Source organism: Pseudorasbora parva, chromosome 12 (genome assembly GCF_024679245.1).
Source record: "Pseudorasbora parva isolate DD20220531a chromosome 12, ASM2467924v1, whole genome shotgun sequence".
Classification (NCBI taxonomy): domain Eukaryota; kingdom Metazoa; phylum Chordata; class Actinopteri; order Cypriniformes; family Gobionidae; genus Pseudorasbora; species Pseudorasbora parva.
This window is the reverse complement of record NC_090183.1, coordinates 16,018,130-16,037,656: the sequence shown is the minus strand read 5'-3', so window position 1 is coordinate 16,037,656 and position 19,527 is coordinate 16,018,130. Positions and strand designations below refer to the sequence as shown.

Here is a 19,527-nt window from a genome sequence, read left to right as displayed (position 1 = left end):
AGACTCCAGTGAAATCTTAATAAGATGGAAAGACCATTTTAACAATCTTTAATTTGGAACAGTCTCAGTTTACCAGGCTACACCCTTAACTAAAACCAAATGTCTTTCAAGCTGGATTTGCATGCTTCTCACAAAAGATCTGATGGTTTCCACCCTGCATAGTCAGACTCTTCATACAGAGTGCATTGACCAATCAATTGTTATTGAGTCTGGTGTGAAGTTGCTTTTAATGTAGGAACTGTTATGATTGAACGTGTATTTCCCCATTTCAGGATTGGCTCCACATGTGTATTGTCCAGGCAGGTGTTCTGTGTAGGCTAATTAACATCACATGTTTACGTGCATAAGCACGTTGATACATCTCCGTTAATTATTCACACAGTCAAAAAATAATGCTGGCAAAGACTTCATCTAGCTTATCTCTTCCACAGAGGAAGTCAAATTAGGTTTTGCAGTTCACTAATGCACTATTAGTGTTTATGCTTCTACAATCAAATGCATCGATTCACTTCCATACCTCTGAACAAGGTATCTCATTAAGATCCCATTGATATAGTTAAGTATATGTTTCATTTCAGTTTCCACTTTTCCAAGCCACATACAATAGGCACTGGCCATTAGCCAGAAAATATAAAGCTAAACAGAGGCCAGCTGAAGATTCAGAACAGGTGAGCTTCCTAGTGCCTAAATTTAGCAAACTGCTTGGAAGTCTTTGAGGGATTGCCAAGAGGATGCAAAAAGAATGAAAAAGTCATGGGACAGGAAAAATAACAAAACAACATTCACCTGCTCCTATTGCTACAGCGCTGTGTGAGCTAGACTTTACTATGAAGCACAAAATAAATAGAGCATTAAATCTATTTGATATGACTGATAGTACAGTGCACTTAACTTGTACAGTCATTTTACTGGTAATATTTGTATTATACTATTTTATAGGGCTAATTATTAACAAAGCTTATGCCTAACAGATCAGTTGGTACATTCAAATATGAATATAGGCTATACTGTAAAATAAAATTCAGGTCTACAATTGAACATTTTCTAGTTAATGATCACATCTAAATTTTTCAGTTGGCCGAATTGAATTTCTGTGAAATAAATTGCATCAATTCACAGAATTTCAATTCGGCCAACTAAAAAATTTAGATGTGATCAGTCAATTGGAGCAATTTTTATTTTTTTAGAGTGTATATGTAGCCATTTGAACGGAATAATATGATGTTAGCAATATAGGCCTAAATTATTTATTGTTAGGCTACATCATTAATGATAGTATAATGATAAAGTGTATTATTATAGGCTAATATATTAAATTATATGTAGAGTGTGCAAATCATGTTTTACTGGTATAGGATCTTGATAATATTAGCCTATGAAGCATATCCAACCTGTGAAACTGTGGAAGTCTTCAATGAAACTTTCGCATCAGATTGGATTCTTTGATTTCTCTAACTCTCATGCGAAAACAAAACACAAAAGCTTATTTTTATATTCGAGCAGTCTTTTTTGTTTTGTTTATATCTCTGTTTAAAAGAGGGTGGAAATCCGATGTGTCGCACGTCCGCCATTCACATTGTTGTTGGACAGAAACTTGAGTGATTCACTTTTCCGATCGGCCTCGGTAGGCGTTACTCTCAGCACTATATCAGCAAGTGCAGTCAGAGCGCAGAGGAACAATCACGCCATCCTCTCGCACGGATAACCACGAGACTTTGACATTTTCTCCAGGCATCGGAAACTAGATACCAAAGGCTACGTTTAAAAGGCTAGGAGCACCAAAACAGACCACAAGGATTGTAAGTTAATTGTACGTCTTGTTTGTGTGTGCACGTGTTTGTGTACAAGATTTTGGTTTTGAAATGCAGCCTCTGCATAGCCTACTCGTATCGGACCATAGCCTACCTAATCATGATACACTGGTGTTAGAAGATATCAGTTTTAAATGCGGTCTTAAAACCTCGTGTAACTCGCTCTAATTCCACACTTTGAAATTTAAGGTACTTAAAAAGCTCTCTTTTAGTAGATTTTTCCGAGCCCGAAACTCTCAGTTGGTGGTGTGGATTAGCAGCGTCCAATCTCGCGGATTTGTCCATTTAATATAGGAAACCAACGTGATGTCTTTTTAAGGCTAAATGTTGTTTAATGTTAAAGACACATTTTAAGAATATTATTATTGTGTCTACATGGTCAGGTAGAGACACTCTTTTTGTTTCTCGTCTCTTTCGGTCTTTATTTTGCTTGGTTTTCTGGAGTAAGTATCAGTTCCTGAGAATCCATTCACGTAAATAACAAGGTCGACTTGTTTGTTAACTGAGGTAGAGTTTTGTTTTTGTTTTGTGGGGATGCAGTGTTCACTTCTGTCATTGAAACTCTTCTCTTCTGTGATTGAAACTCTTCTCTTCTGTGAATGCTGAATATAAATAGAAAATATAAATATATATTTATAGGCTATAAAAACAGTTTTTTTATTCAGTCAATATTTTATAGGCAACAGTAGGCTACACTCTAAACCAGCAGTTGGGTTAATTTTTTTCCAACCCAACTATTGTAAATTAATACATGGCTGGCTTTAAATGAAAAATAGGTTGAAAAAAAAAATAGACATAATTACTAGAGGCAACAATAATAATCAAAAGGTGAAATAATAAATAAATAAATAAATACATGTTTATTGTTTAATTATTATTAATTAAACAGTAATTGTTCATTAACAACATACCTTGGGCTAATTTTATAAGCAAGCAATACAGTATTTTTTAAACAATAGTTGAGATAAATAAATCTACCCAGCAAGTTGGGCAAACATTTAACCCAACTGCTGGGTTAAAACAACCCATTCAATGGGATAAAAAAACCTGATTGCTGGGTTTGTTCATTTTCAACCCACCTTGGGTTGTTTTTAACCCAGCATTTTTAGAGTGATTCGTAAAGACATATTTATTTACATTTTCTTGGTATCTAGTTTCCTTCCAGTTGATCATTATAATTTCAAGGGATTTTTTTTACTCCTTGTATTGTTACATCCCCCCCCCCCCCCCCTCACATTCAGTACAGTGAAGATTTCATGCTTTAACCATGACTGATATTCCCTTATTTCATGCTTGCAAAACACTTTGGAGTGAAACAATACTGAGTTTCAAGGGAACTTGGAGACTTCAAGTGAGAGAGAGGGGGAAGGAGGGGGTTGCAGGGAGAGTCGCTGTGTCCGCACAGCTAAGTCTTTGTGCGGGCAAGTGTGCTTGATGCCTGGGGCCGCGAGATCAGGTGAGGGGGCCGCTGTGTTTGAGCAGTGTAAACGCAACAATTTTACAACAAGGCTGGGGGACGTGCTGGTGGTGCTTGGGGCCGTCTGTAATGGACCGTCACATTTTATGGCACCTGATTTTTTTCAATTGCACCTGGCAACTCAGGTCAGAGGTTTACGCTGCTCTCTCTGTCCCTTAATCTAATGATGTCAGAGCGGAAAGCTGTAAAATAAGTCTTTGTTTAGGAGCCGGTCGTGGATCTTGCAGTACCCTAGGATCACAGCATGCATTAAGAGCAGCTGTGTCTCTTCTCATGTTTCTTTTAATGATATTAAAGTCAGGCGCTAACTGTGTTCCAGGGTCAAAAAAGTGGGTTGATTTGGAATGAAAAATAAACACATTTTATCACCTGATGGCTCTTTAGCAGAACACAACAAGTTTGTGGTTGTGTTTTTTTCAAAACAGATTTTTTGTTTAATATTCTCCATGTTTACTTAAATTATACGCTCTGTCATATTTTTTTGCTTCACTGCACAAAGTTTAGTTTTAAAAGCATTCTTGTGTGTGCCAATATTTGTACTATTTTGCAAACCCTGGGGGTAGAAAATCAAAACTGTGTGATTAGAGATGTGTGTACATCTGGGTTTGAGAACGTGTAAATGAAAAACTTTCCAGCCAGTGTGGTTCTCTGTTCTCTTTAGCTTTTGTCAGTTCAAAGCCTGGCATCCAGTCCTCAAGCTGAGCATATCATTTTGAGAAAAGAACCTTTCACCCCTCTGTGTCACAGAGGGAGCAGCAGCCGCCCATCCTCCCTTCTGTCTATGACTTAACTCACTTCTAAAGGGCATTAGCCTTTCTCTGATGCCTTCAGAAGAGTTACACTCTGCTCTCTATCATTGTAATCACTCGTGTGGCACGTTGGTTGTGCTGAACTTTTTTAAATATCCAAAATGCCTCCCATTTGCCATGGATATCTATCTAGCTTTTCACTAGGTCACTGCATGACAACCAAGGTCTGCCAATAAGCTTTTGCTTAACCATCTGAGTATTGCTTCCGGGCATTTAGTCCTTATGTTCAAAAGTGGGTTGATGTTCAAATCAACCCACTCAAGTAGTACAGCACAGCCTTTGAGCACAGAATCACTTTTCCTTTTCCTTTTTGTTTGTATTATTTGATTATATTACAGACAATACAATGAACACTAAAACAAATTCTCAACAAAACTGCTTCCACAGCTCTAATATTTGCTAAACTTATATCAGTCATAGAGAGCGTGGTGCAACCAATGTGCAGAAACATCTATGAGGATATGTTCATTACTGGATGTTAAAGGGTTAGTTCACCAAAAAATGAAAATGATTTAATGAATTACTCACCCTCATGTCGTTGGACATCCCTAACACCTTCGTTCATCTTCGGAACACAAATGAAGATATTTTTGTTGAAAGCTGATGGCTGAGAAAGGTTTCAGAAAGGCCTCCATTGGCATTCAGTACATTCCCACTCAAAAGACCCATAAAAGGCACTAATGACGTTGTTACAAAGTCCATCTTACTACAGTGGCTGTACAATAATTTTACAATGCGACGAAAATAGTTATTGTGTGCACAAAAATCAACATAATGACTTTATCCACCAAGTTATTGACGTGAACTCGACGCATGCACGAGAATATGATGCAGATCCGCCGTTCAATACATGACCCAGAAGAGGAGGAGCGCCGCTATCGCGTGAGTTCACGTCTGAGACCTACACGGAAGACAATATCTTGGCGGATAAAGTCATTATTTTGATTTTTTTTTGCGCACAATAACTATTTTTGTCGCATTGTAAAATTATTGTACAGCCACTGTAGTGAGATGGACTTTGTAACAAAGTCTTTAGTGCCTTTTATTGGTCTTGTGAGTGGGTCAGTGGAAATGTACTGAATGCCAATGGAGGCCTATCTGAAGCCTTTCTCAGCCATCAGCTTTCAACAAAAATATCTTAATTTGTGTTCCGAAGATGAACGAAGGTGTTACAGGTGTCCAACGACATGAGGTTGAGTAATTAATGATTTTTTTTTTTTTTCATTTTTGGGTGAACTAACCCTTTAAGGTCAATACCTTTCTTAAATATCAGAAGGTTGGACCTTTTTAAAGATCCCATTTTTCGTGTGTTTTTGAAGCTTTGATTATGTTTACAGTGTGCAATATAACATGAGTTTATGTATCGCGTGTAAAAAAAGTATTTTTCACACAATTTACTTATCTGTATACCGCTGTTTTCTCGTTCCTAAAAACGGCCTGATGATTTCCTTGTTCTATGAAGTACCTCCTTCAGAAACACATAATGAGTTCTGATTGGGCCAGCGCTTCCCGTGTTGTGATTGGACAGCAGCTTAGTGCATGTTGCCCGGAAAGGTCCCGCCTCTTACCATAACAGGGAGATGCACATGCTCAATGTGCGCTCTTCTCCATGTGGGAGAGCTACAAGACCACGCCCCCTTTTTTGTGTGTTCTTGTGGGCGGAGGGTTAGTCAACAAACGATTCTAGTGACGTCATTCCTGCAGGAAGTGCAGGGATGTAGTACAAACCGGGCATTCGCTGTAGGCTTTGAAAGGGAACTTCTGTTAAATAAAATATCTTGCTTGGCATTGAACTTTGAGCTTTATCATTTTACAGGTATTATTTATGCTCTAACAGCAACATTACACACTAACTAAAGTTTGAAAGATGAGATCGCGAAGAACAGGACCTTTAAGACAAGACAGGGGTAGTTCATAGGGCAAAATGTCATGTGGTGTGACTCCCCAAAAAGGTACTATTTATAATCCCTAATATATGAAATAAAAACACTTGACATTGAGAAGATATTATATATTCTCTAAGAATATGTATTTTATTCATATATTATATATTTAAAAGTAAGATAATTAAGATATAATCAAATGTTAATACATTTTCCTTGATCGTTATACCACATGCCATTTAAGTTGAACAACATTTCCATGAATAAGTATATTTCTAAGAATTTGGAACATTTAAAATGCTATTTTCCTTTTATTTATTGTGGACAGTCTTATTTGACCCATTGACCCTTCCCTCTTTGATGTTGTGACAGTTTATATTTATTCTTAAATTAAGCGCAACCCAGTAACCCTGGGAAATAAACCCATGCACAGAATTATTCAAGAAAAAAAATCCTCTTAAGGAGTGCAAGGTCCTGCCCTCTAAAAAGGAATCTTGGTGTGTTTGAGATGTTTTAGATTATGTGTGTTTTATAAATAAACATTCTTTTGTTTTATATTTTTCTGTCCCTCTGAGTATAATTGGTCCCTGTTCGTGTTTTTTTTTTCTCTGTCTACATGCCATAACAGCGGCTCTCTTTTTGTTACAGGTCACTGCTGCTGTGTCCCAATAGCGGCAATAACAAAGACGTGGCAAGATGAGTGTGAACGTAAATGACTTAAATGACATTTTGGATGCACTAGGTGATCTGAACTTCTCAACTCTTGACGATAATGTCTCCCACGTGGAAGTGTGTTACAGCACCTTCAGCCAGAAGGCGTTGCTCTACGCCCTCTCCGTGCTCTACATCTTCCTCTTCATCATCGGCCTCGCCGCCAATGCTCTGGTGGTGTGGGTGAACCTGCGAGCCGAGAGGAACCGTTACGAGACCCACCTTTATATCCTCAACCTAGCCGTCGCTGACCTCTGTGTAGTGGCCACTCTTCCAGTCTCCATTAGTTCTCTGCTTCAACTCGGCCACTGGCCGTTTGGGGATGCCATGTGTAAAATTACACACCTGGTCTACAGTGTCAACCTCTTCAGCAGTATCTTTTTCCTTACATGCATGAGTGTGGACCGCTACTTGTCCGTGAAACTTTTTGGAGACGGTCCCAGTCAGAAGAAGAGAAGGACCAGGCAGCTAATCTGTGTGGCCGTTTGGCTGCTGGCACTCTTTTCCGCCCTCCCTGAAACGTACTTCCTTCAGGCTGAGAAATCCAGCCATTCAGACAGCATCGTATGTAAGGCTATGTACCCAGCAGACAGCATTAAGGAGTGGACAGTTGGCATCCAAATGAGTTTCTTCATGCTCGGCTTTGCCATTCCCTTCCCTATCATTGCTGTCTTCTACGTCCTCCTGGCCGGTACCATCCAACCCTCAGCTGACCAGGAACGCCGCATCAGCCGTCGCCTCATCTTCACCTACATTGTTGTCTTTCTAGTGTGTTGGCTGCCCTACCACGGAGCTCTACTGCTGGACACGCTAGCCTTTCTCAACGTGCTGCCCTTCAACTGTACTCTGGAGAATGCTCTCTATGCAGGACTACATCTCACCCAGTGGTTCTCCCTTCTTCACTGCTGTGTGAACCCCATCATCTACAACTTCATCAACAAGAACTACCGCTACGACCTCATGAAAGCCTTCATTTTCAAGTACTCTACCAAAACTGGTCTCGCTAGGCTTATCGATGCCTCACATGTGTCTGAGACTGAATACTCTGCTGTGGAGAACCAGGGACCATTATGAATGTTCTATGATGGTGTTGATCAACACCAGCCCTGCAAAACTCAGAGATAAACAGTCATGTAAATCTCTCTGGACGTTGAGCACCTGAGGCATAGCAAAATTTGATGTTTTGTAAAATAGTGGAAAATCTTAGTACACATACAGTTTGCTTATCTTTATAAACAGATGAATGTTTATGCTTTTTGTACATTATTATGAGTTATAGATGTATTGAGAAAGCACTTGTATTGATTTGATTTGTAAGCGTATTCGCCTTGTAAGTCTAGCTAGGCTTTTGTATCAGTGAAATTGTGAAAAAAGTGAAAAAGTTCCCGTCCTGTTCTCGAGCCACAGAGAGACTCATATAATCCGTTCTCCACTTACCTGTGGCTTTCGTACATCTGCCGGAAATACTAAAGATCTCGTTACAGTTATTTCTGGAAAAACGGAGGAGAATGTTGACAACCCAAACTATTGAGTGGAGAGAAGCAAGTCCAAATCAAGATTAGATGTAGCTATTGCAAACTGATGTTATGCTGTTTGCTTTGCTTGTTGGAAATGTACACTTTTTTTTTTTACATTTCAAGAACAATGCTAGCAGCATTTGTAAATGTTTTGTAAATAAAATTATATTTATATACTCAATGTGTATGTTCTGTGTTTTGTAATATTGTCTGACATAAAAATGTGCCATTGAAATAAAAGATGTAGAAATCTTTTGGAACTCTCTTGAAGAATTTTTGTTTTGTATAATTACCAATTAACCCATAAACACTGTATCTTTTGAGAATATACATTACTTATTATAAAGGGTTTATTTACATTATTCAATACATCAGATATGACCATTAGATAAACATAGCATTTGCTAAGTTTGGCCAATGTTAACTTGGATGTTTGTTCATAACATATTGACTAATGTCAATTTATACAAATTAAAATGTTACAAATATATTACTTATACATTTTGAACATTAATGAATTTATTATGAACAAACCAATCAAATTAACCAATGTTAAGATCATTAATTATCTCGTAATACATAGAGAATTAAGGTTCTACTTACTAGAAAGTTTGATCAAATCATAATTTGTGTAGCTGTGCTGTTTACCACATGCATTTATCATTTTTATTTAAGTTAGACCTACATTCAGACCTATATGATCAAAGTTGATCAAAGATGTTGAGCATTTTGAACTCATGTTCTGTGGAAAACTGATCATATGGCTTATATTGCCATGAGGAGCAGACATTACTCATTGAGCCTGTGGCCCTGGTTCATATGGGTACGGTTGTGTATGTGTTCATATGTGCGAGTGTGTGTGCTTAAATCTCCAGGGGGGTCCGGCTCATTCTGTATCTTCAGTGAGCTCAGCTCAGAGAGAAGGGAAGTTTGTTTAATCCATACCAACTGTTCCAGGAGCCTCGTTTTCTCTGCTTCTCCTTTGTAGTTCTGAAGAAGTTCCAGGTGTTTGTTTCAAATATACCCTGTGTTGTTCCCTGACTGGGTTTCTAGACAGTGCAAATTAGAGAAGGCATTATTACCGTTCCCTTGGAAAGTCATCAGAAAATAACAAGGCTTATTCTTTCCCATAAAACAAACGATATGAAGTACCAATTTATGATTTTCACAAACACTTTAATGTTTTGGAAGGAAAATAACATGACTTGGAAATCCCCTGCATCAAAAGAAATACAGAATCATAGCCTAATCTGTTTACTATGCACTCAAGTCTGTGATTTAAGCGTTATTGCTTATTAAATGTAATAAAAAGACAGAATGTTCTTGGTGCAAACACATTTTTCTTGTTCAGACTGTTTTTTTTTTTAAAAGTTTTTTTAGAATCCCACATACCTCATTTGGAGATTTATAGAAACTGTTAGCACAAAATTATCTAATATAAATCCAGTGAGGGTTTCTCCTGTCAGTGGCTATCCTACAAAGATGTTTTAATGACATGTTCAATTATTATGACCTAAATCTCATAATGCAATGAATTTTTCTAATTTTGAATTTATATATAAAAAACACACATTTCAATATCATTCTTGTGACCTAATTCTTTATTCCTTTTGAATATTATTATTTTAATGTCACACTTCACCTTCAGGCTATTCAGACTAACATTTATCACTTGCTTTAAAGGATTAGTTCACTTTCAAATTAAAATAACCCCATGATTTACTCACCCTCAAGCTAGGTGTAAATGACTTTCTTCTTTCTGATGAACACAGTTGGAGTTATATTTATAAATATCCTGATGCTTCCAAGCTTTATAATGACAGTAAAGGTGTCTATTGAGTTTGAAGTCCATCCATCCATCCATCCATCCATCCATCCATCCATCCATCCATCCATCCATCCATCCATCCATCCATCCATCCATCCATCCATCCATCCATCCATCATAAAAGTAATCCACAGTTGGTAAAGGCCTCCTTAAGTGAAGTGATGCGTTTGTGTTAGAAAATTATCCATTTCTGTCAGTTCCACTATCGTCAAAGCTGATTTACTCTTAGCATATAGTTTGGATTGCCGTTATGGTTCTGTTCTGGGCAACAACTCCCTGTGCATCCATGCAGCCTAGCATGGATAAGAGCAGGGAGAGCAGCGATACCCTTAGGGTAAACAGAGCAGAACCAATAAAATGTATTGCAGATATCATTAATGTTCATATTAAATGTACAAAATAATTCAGGAATTTAGTCTGATTCAAGGGGAATTAGAATACCAAATCCATACTCACATCAGATATTAGCGAACAGCGCGTGTGCGCGCACCCAGATCAAGAAATGAATATTATTTCATTATTTGAGATTCACCAACCTGCCGACTGGCATACGTTTTGGTAGCTTGCCTGGAAAATACATAGCCTCGGTTTTAATGCCTGTTCAGGACGGCTTAATTTGTGTTCATTTGGTAATGCCTTGCTGTGTGTTTAGGATGCAGCTGTTTTGGTCTAAAATAGTTCATTTATAATTAATAGTTAGTTTTCAGAAAGTAAAGTGAGTTGCGTGCATAAACCTCTTGCCCATCATCCTATTTTATACACAACACCCAGGACTACTATTACAAGATATTTCACTCACATAAGTGTGTTGCACCATTTCTGTCAGATCCAATATAGAAGGCACAGAATTGTGTTTTAAACTCAATATGTCTGCAAATCCAGCTCGACCTGAGACTTGTTTACAAACGATTCTGCAGTGAAATGAAGCAAACACACGTACATGTCTTCCCCACGTGAGCTGGAACTTCATTAAAAATAAATGTATCACAGATTCCTAATATTATAATCCAAAGGAAGCTTATGCAGCGACTGTGTTCCTCCACAACCAGGAATACCACGATATATCCTGCTATCTTCTTCGGCATGTTTATTGCTGCTGGCTGGTGAGATCCGAATGGCTCCATGAGTAGGTGGGCGGGGCTACTGAACTACACGTGCTTATTATTCTGTAGATGCGTTATTTGGCCACACGCTGACGTTAAGATGCGCACACGATCGTTTAAAAATAAAATAAAAGCTTTTCTCTGACTAATAATAAAGTTTTCAGCTCTGAAACTTACAGTATATATCAAAAGCTCAAGGAAAAGTTGATTTCTCAATTCATCAATAATTTTTTTATAAAGTTTTAAATATGGATATTATTCTTACAAAACTTGATCGATTCGCTTCATTGATTCGCTTTGCCTTTATTAACCCCCTGGAACCGTCTGGAGAATATTTATAATGTATGGATGCACTTTTTTGAGTTTCAAACTCAATGGACCCCGTCCCTGCCATTATAAAGCTTGGAAGAATCCGAATATTTATTTATATAACTCTGATTGTGTTAATCAGAAAGAAGAACGTCATATACACTTAGGATGGCTTGAAAGTGAGTAAATCATGGGGTGATTTTTATTTTGAAGTGAACTAATCCTTTAAGAAAAGATATTCAGATTTTGTACAGTCAAACTCAGCTGTGCTGTCCATGGACTTCAATTTCTGCTGAGTGATACAGGAGAACGCCTATCCAAAGGTCAGACTAATTGAGAATGTGTATGTTTTTGTGTCAATACTGTGATTTATCACATGGGATATTCCCTGAGCTCCTCTTAATCGGAGAAAGGTGGCAATGGTAACACTGTGCCAAAGAGAATGGCACAAGTGAGAGAGAGAGTGATACAGAGAGCCCTGAGAATCAGACAATAGAGTAGCTTTCGGTGGATCAGTTTACAGGTAGAGAGAAAGTGAAGACTGAAAGGTCATTAGCACTCTAAGGTCATTAATAAACCCTGCTGGGAACCACCCCGTGAGAGAAGCTAATGGGCCATTCAACCACTACACTGTGTTTGGTCTGTAACGCTGCACTAACTCTTGCTTCAATCCTATTGTTTGGTAATGAGACCACAAGTTCAATTTCACATGGTTTGTGTGCGGGTCGAGCTCTTGCTTATTGGGCCGAGATGCGAACCAATCAAAGTTGAGAGACGGGGGAGATGGAGAGGATAGATTAATCTGGAAGGATGCAGGGCAAAAGCGGATATGGAGGTCTGCATAATTATTTTCTTACACGAGTACTTGCTGAAAAGAGAAGGGTTGTTTTGGCAGAAGAACAATGATGGGAAGAAATGTATTACAATGAATTATTTTTCTCTGGGCATCAGATACACTTACAGCAACATACAAAACAGATGACGCACAAGTTCCTTTCCTTGGTTATTTGTACAAAATTCGCATGAAACCACAGTATCAGTTACTATGTGTAGTTTCACTCTGTTTAAATGAGGAACAAGGAAGAATGAACTTCGTAGAACGAGGAGTAAAAAGAGATGGAATAAAGAGAAATTGAATGAGACATGAAAAAAAGAGCGAGACACTATTCCCCCCTAGGGTTTTTAAGCAGTGGATGTGGAAACAAATGAGAGTCATTTCTCTTCCCCAACAGATTTAACCTTTGATACAATAATAACTCTCCGCTACATTGATGGATTTCACCAGCAGAAATATGTTGATGTCTTCAAAATGAATTTTACGGTAAAGGTGTGGTCACATTTACCATTGCTCAGTGAAGTTTTGCTGGCAAAATATAGTTATCTATGTGATCAGTTTCGTGTGAGGACAAAAAAGTTCCTCATGTAGATGTCTCTCATTTTCTCTCAAGTTGGCCATGTGAATTCACCACGCTGACCAACAGATAGCTGCTTGTTTTGAAAGTGCTTACGGTGTGAGCTGTTTCATACGTCACTACACTTTTGACAATAGACAATGGACCTTAACTGCCTGTGAAATTTCATTGAAATTTCTGACCACACCTTAAAGAGGACCTATTATGCCCTTGATTTAGTTTTGGGGGTCTACTATTCATGCTTGAATGTTAAAACAATTTAAAATATATTTTACATAATTGTAGCACTTATTTTACCAATCTGTCTGTAACTCTGTTTAGTTCCAGTTTATATGAAGCCCCTCCTCCTAAAAAGCACAGTGTGCTCTGGTTGGCTAGACCAGTGTGTTGTGATTGGTCAACTGCTTCAAACATATTGTAGAAATGTCATGCTCTTAAGTTTTAACACACTACTAATGCAACTCAACCAGACCCCAGAAATTTTTGACGACCCCGCTCATTTTTTATGAATGCCTTGAGTGGGAATTATTTAAATGAGGAATATTGTGTTATTTATGTTCCCTGATGAAAACTGAATACAATCAAGTGTTTTCAGGGAGTTCATAAACAGTGCTTAACAATATAGAGAATAACTTCCTTTGGAGTGGACTTTATGCTTTGTAACTTTGCAGATTATTCATGCTCAAACATCAACATTACTTTCTAAAGAAAGTTTAGTAACACTTTTTTAGTTTAGGAGTTTTAGGGTCCAATTCTCACTATTACTAGTTGATTATTAGCATGCATTACTAGAATATTGGCTGTTAAGTAGTAGCATGACCAAATTTGCTAAGGGATAGTTTTGGGTGAACTAAAGGGATAGTTCACCCCAAAAATGAAAATTAGCCTGTGATTTACTCATCCTCAAGTCATCCTATAGGTGTATATGGCATTCTTCTTTCAGACATATAAATGTTGATTTATATAAAAAAAGTCCTTTATAATGGGATTGTTGGTCTGTTTTAGAAGTCCATACAATCTGTCGTCAAATAATGTGCTCCACACGGCTCTGGGGTTAATAAAGGCCTTCCGAAGCAAACCATTTGCTGCGTCCCAATTCGCCTACTTATATTACGTCCTAAACGTATGTACTCTTTTTGTGAAGAAAAAGTATATACTTTTGCGTGTGTAGCAGAAAAGTATACAAGCCTCGGGACATACTACGTCGCCATCTTTAATGGACTCTGTCGCTTAGTTACGAGCATCCCGTCACTGTTTAACTGCCTGTAAGGCATCGTCAGATTCGTCACAGTTCAAATCCTCCACATTCAGTTTAATCTCCTGCTGTATCGGAGAGAAATGAAGCCGCACGTCGATCTGCCATTTGTGGGTCTTTAATGCAGAGACTCTCCTCATGTGTTTGCAGTTTAAATATAATGATGAATTTAAAAGTTAATGGCCAAACGTGTCATTACAAAAGTTCTCAATGCTGCTGCAGGTTAAATATAATGTGGACAACACTGAATAAATATATTTTTGTCAGGTTAAATATGGATAGTTGGTCACTCAAACCCCTTTATCTAAACTTCTCTACCTAACCGTCGGACTCGCACATCCGCCATGTTTGTAGTTTTTTAAAGGGGGGGGGGGGGGGGGATGCTGTTTCATGCATACTGAGCTTTTTACACTGTTAAAGACTTGGATTCCCATCCTAAACATAGACAAAGTTTCAAAAACTAATGTTGGACGTTTGATAGAGTATTTCTGTGTCAAAAATACTCCTTCCGGTTTCTCACAAGTTTCGGAGAGTTTTTTTCCAGTATGGGTCGACTTGACGTTAATAGAACGGAAGGTCCTTGTATGGGCCGTACGGGCTCTTCTCCCGGCAGGGTGCGCGCGCGTGACTAGAGCGAGAGAGTAAACACTCTCTCAGGTGCAGATCCAGTTGTCCGTGAACACTTATGTCGGTTATAGTCCGCGCCGTGCTCCACTTTATTCCTATGGTTGACGTCGAGCGACTTCAACGCTTCAGCCCATCATTCCGGGAAGGCAGCGCTGCATTTGAACTGATTTGAACGCAGAAATGATGGGAAGCTTCACAACATCGCTTCAGTTGCATCGCAAATTGGAGTTCCACACCACAGCTGTCACAGGACTTCACTAAATCATACCAAAGAAGTGTATTTTTGACGGAGCGGTCCCAGCGATAAAGGTTCGGTCCTGCTTTGGAAGCAGCCGGTGAGTAAAACTGCTTCAAATGTCTGTGCTGTTGGCTCGTCACGTGAGTAAACATCAGTAAACGACACGATCGCGTGCTTCGTCATTCAAATGCGCAAACGGTTACTCCATTGCTGTTCTCTGTATAATGTTACACTAGTCTGACGTGCAAAACCGTTTTGCTTGCTAAGGTCTAACGTTAGTCGCATACAATAGTCCATAAACCGAATCATGTCCTCATAAACTGCTAGTAAAGACACACAAATGTTGACAGGCCACTAAATACAGTACATACCACAGAGACGGACGTCCTGATGTTGCCGTTTCTCCTGTTCAATTTATTTCTGCCTCAGATTTGATTCTGGATCATTATCTGTATTAGCTGAGATAGCCATGGGTTTCTCCACGCTTGAGGACGTCACCGTTTTGATCGCGATCGTCATTCTTTAGCTCCGCCCATTCGATACGCCTCCAGGCGCTCGTTTTTTTTCCGGAAAGACTCGGTACAGCCTATATTTCTTTTAAAAATATATTAAAACTAAAGACTTTTCGGCGATATGAAGGATGCAATACTACTCTATAGGTACTCAAGATTGACATGAGATTGACTGAAACTGAGTGTTTCACCCCCCCTTTAACGCTTTTTATCTGCGTTTGTAGTTCTAATCAAATCCTCGTCCAACTCTCAATGGGTTGTGGGCAATATCAGTCGTTAGAGTGCACATCGCTCCGTACTTCGAATTCGGACCGGAAATAGTAAACCAGCCGGGTATGTTTGGAAAACTCTTTTCAACATAGCCTACTACGATTTGGGACATACTAATTCTATTTTCAAATACTATTTAGTATGGATAATATGCAAATTGGGATGCAGGGATTGTGTTTTTTAATTTAAGTTCGGCAGATCGCCTTCTGTGGAAAAGTATTGAAAGTGCAAGTTCAAGATGCGTACGCGACATCTGATGAGCAGTAGCCTACTCCTTTGAGGCTCTTTCAACACTTTTTCCATAAACTGAATAAACGGAAGGCGATCAACCGAAACGTTACTTTATAAAGTTTTAAATGTGGACATTTTTCTTAAACAAATGCATCAATTCACTTCTAAAGGCATTCATTAACCTCCTGGAGCCGTGTGGAGCACATTATTTGACGAACAGATGTATTTTTATGGACTTCAAAAACAGAGCAACAATCCCTGCCATTATAAAGCTTGGATTAGCCAGGATATTTTTAATATAACTCAACTTTTATTCGTCTGAAAGAAAAATGTCATATTCACCTATGACTTCAGGGTGAGTAAATCATAGGCTAATTTTCATTTTTGGATGAACTATCCCTTTAATCCCAACACCTAAATTGAACAACTACCTTAATAACTATTAATTAGCAGTAGCCTAATTATCAGTTTATTGAAGAAAATGTATGTTATGGTTAGTAGTGAGAATTGGACCCTAATCTAAAGTATAACTGAAGGTTTAATATGTCAAAAAAAAAGCATAATAGGACCCTTTTAAGAGATGAAATCTCCAGACTTCTGGATGTTGACATTAGAATTCCTTCACACTTTGAATGATTTGCACCAACACGCTTGGCCATGATTCTGACGCACTGTCTAATATGCATGGATGATCTCATTTTTAGAAACAGAATAAAAAATTGACCAAGGAACATAAAACATGATCTGACATTCATGTATGGTTCATTTATGTCGCAATTCTGCACTTAACCATTTCCTGTGAATTACTCAGCATTCACAATGCCAATGAATGTAATCTGTAAGCAGTTGGCTTTGAGCACGGAGACTGTTCCTCTGAGTATGTGCCTAGATGTATAAAAGGAAAGTGGGGGCTGCCCATGTTGCTGACAGACGTGTGGGCGGAGTCTGCGTTTGAGTGAAGGGCAGGGGCACTGCTGTTGTTGTGTGGAGAAAAGAGTTCACAGGAGACCCATAGCCTGTAGCCTGAGCCTTTGGTAGAAAAAACATGGCTGAATTTTAGAATGAGGAAAAGGACTTGCTCTGGCCTCTAAGACACGGTGCATTTGTGTTCTGAAAGCTGAAGACATAGTCAGAGCTTTTTCGGTCTCCCTGCATGGTTCAAATGCAGCAATGGATTTCATTCATATTGAAATGATCGTATAATGTGTGAACTTGAGGGGAACCGAGTTTATTTTTCCTTGAAAACATACCTTGAGAAAAGGTCATTTGTATCTATCTCAGAGTATCTCAAAAAAAAAAAAAATTGCTCAGAGAAAAACCCTCATTTTTTGGCAGATGCCACCTTGATATTTCTACTGATATTTCTACTGATATATCTACTGTACTGTGGGTCACTGTATGTAACATGCAAAAAGTCGGTATTATATTCCTGCTAACAGTTTGCAAGAAGCCTCTATATGATACCATTAATTAAAGGTACAGTGTGTAGCATTTATGAGGATCTTTTGACAGAAATGCAGTATATAATATACGTAACTATGTTTTCGGTGGTGTATAATACTCAATGTCGTTATTATTTCCTTCAAATGAGCCATTTTTATTTCCCCTTACAGTGAATTCACCATTTTACGTCATCATGTTTCTACAGTAGCCCTAAACAGACAAAACGTACAGAGAGCTAGTCACTTTCTACTCTCCCCTACAACGACATTTTTTTGTCCTGTGTCAGCCACCGTAGCTTCTCTATGCTCTTCGAGGCGTGGGTGGTGTGTTGTTGCAATTCACAACCTCACCGCTAGATTCCACTAAAATTCACACACTGCACCAATGAACCATACTTTAACAGCATTTATTATTGTGTTTGTTATTATTACCTACATATACTAATACATGTTCTAAGATTTTAAGTATTATACATAAACATAAGTTAATGTGTTATCAATGAACATTAGTATATTTATAGCTTATCATTAAAGCTACACTGTGTGATATTTTCCCCGATCTAGCGGTGTAAAGGTATATGACAAGCCAGTGAATTTTAGTTTCAGTTCCTCTCAATTCCGATTTCGTTTTAACTCCTACGGTGGCCGATTTAGTCCAAGATTAACATGGCTTCCAGTTTTACCTCGTTCATGACTGCCATCGAGTGTTAAAACGCGAAAAGCAAAGCTTTAATTTATGGGTATGTCCCTCTTTGGCTAATGTACTTTCAAGATGGAGGGGCAACATGGCAAAAGGCATTCGAACCCCTCACCCGTATGTATTTTCAATGGCATATTATAAACTTACGAGAATACTTTATTACTTGAAAGAAATAAATATACATTAATGAGCACATATATTTTTGAAAGAAAGAAATGTTTTTAGCTAAGAATAAACTAAAAAAGTTACACAGTATAGCTTTAACATAGATTGTTGTTCATTATAATTTCATTATTCATGTTAATTGAAATTTAACATGAAAAGGTTCTTTCTGATGAACACATTTGAACCTCTTCAGTTCCCCACACACCTTTTCCTTTCTTTTTGGATTCTTCTTCATGCAATCATACATTACATCAGAGACAGGATTTACTGGTAAATGCGGAAAAGCTCACATATTCACTTGAAACCACTCATCGCCTAAACTTTACACATATCCTCATCTGTAAATAACACTTTGGCCAGTTGTCAAACCCTCAGACTTCTGCTTTCACAAGCATCACAGTAATTTAAGGATACAGGTTTAAAGTTCATTTGATACTACTTATACTATTGTGTCCTTCCTGGTCTCTCACTCACTAACTGAAAACTCAGTATCCAAAAGGACATACTGTTTCAAGACAGAAAGAGAAATAGGTGAAAGTTTCATACTTAATGACGCATGTAACACATTTAGTTTCTTACATATCCTCTTACACCGCTCTCTCTTGTTCAGTGTCACACAGCATTAAGGAAACATTACACCGCCAAATCTCCTATAAGGCCAGTTAAACTGGCTTATTCAGGTTCAACGGTTCTTCAAGCCACCTTTCTTAAAATCTTCTCTTACTTTTCTAGCCCTCATTTTAAGAGGGGGATGGGGGCTTTTGTCTCAATTCCACTTTGTTATCGGGACTGTTTGTGTCCCATCAGGTCTAGCTGCAGCTCACGCTGGCTTATCAGCATTTGGCTATGGTTAGATTCATGTTTAGAGCTGTCGGCAATTGTGAGGCCATTGTGGCTGTCCAGCCTCTGCCAAGTGTCCAGGATTGTATGCAAAGCTTTTGAGAACCGCTCTATAATGCTTTGCTAACTCACTGGCACAGTGAGAGGCAGCGTGATAAGGGGAAAGAGAGAGAAACAGTGTGAAAATGGAGGGCACATTCAATTCAAAACAGCATGGCACGTGAATGAAGAACAGGGTTTTGGCCTTGACCTGTGTTATTGCAATGACTGCTTAGCAAAACTTGATCAAAGTCCACAGGGCAGTGCCACAGATTTGAAATGCTAAAGGCCCCGAAAAATACTTGAATTGGGTGTTCAAAATACCTTTGAAGAGGTATACTGTTTGCT

At 38.4% G+C, this 19,527-nt stretch overlaps 1 protein-coding gene across 1 annotated transcript; it reads left to right on the top strand.

Annotated features, from left to right (window-relative positions):
* The first annotated feature begins 1,649 nt into the window (after positions 1 to 1,649).
* On the top strand, positions 1,650 to 8,463 carry ackr3b (atypical chemokine receptor 3b). Its single transcript, XM_067458349.1, has 2 exons — positions 1,650 to 1,799; positions 6,629 to 8,463. Exon 2 carries the CDS (start codon positions 6,677 to 6,679, stop codon positions 7,763 to 7,765), a length of 1,089 nt encoding a protein of 362 aa, XP_067314450.1. The 5' UTR covers positions 1,650 to 1,799; positions 6,629 to 6,676; the 3' UTR covers positions 7,766 to 8,463.
* The last annotated feature ends 11,064 nt before the right edge of the window (positions 8,464 to 19,527 follow it).

Coding starts and splice junctions, on each gene's coding strand:
- ackr3b (XM_067458349.1), top strand. CDS start 6,677: ATGAGTGTGAACGTAAATGACTTAAATGACATTTTGGATGCACTAGGT.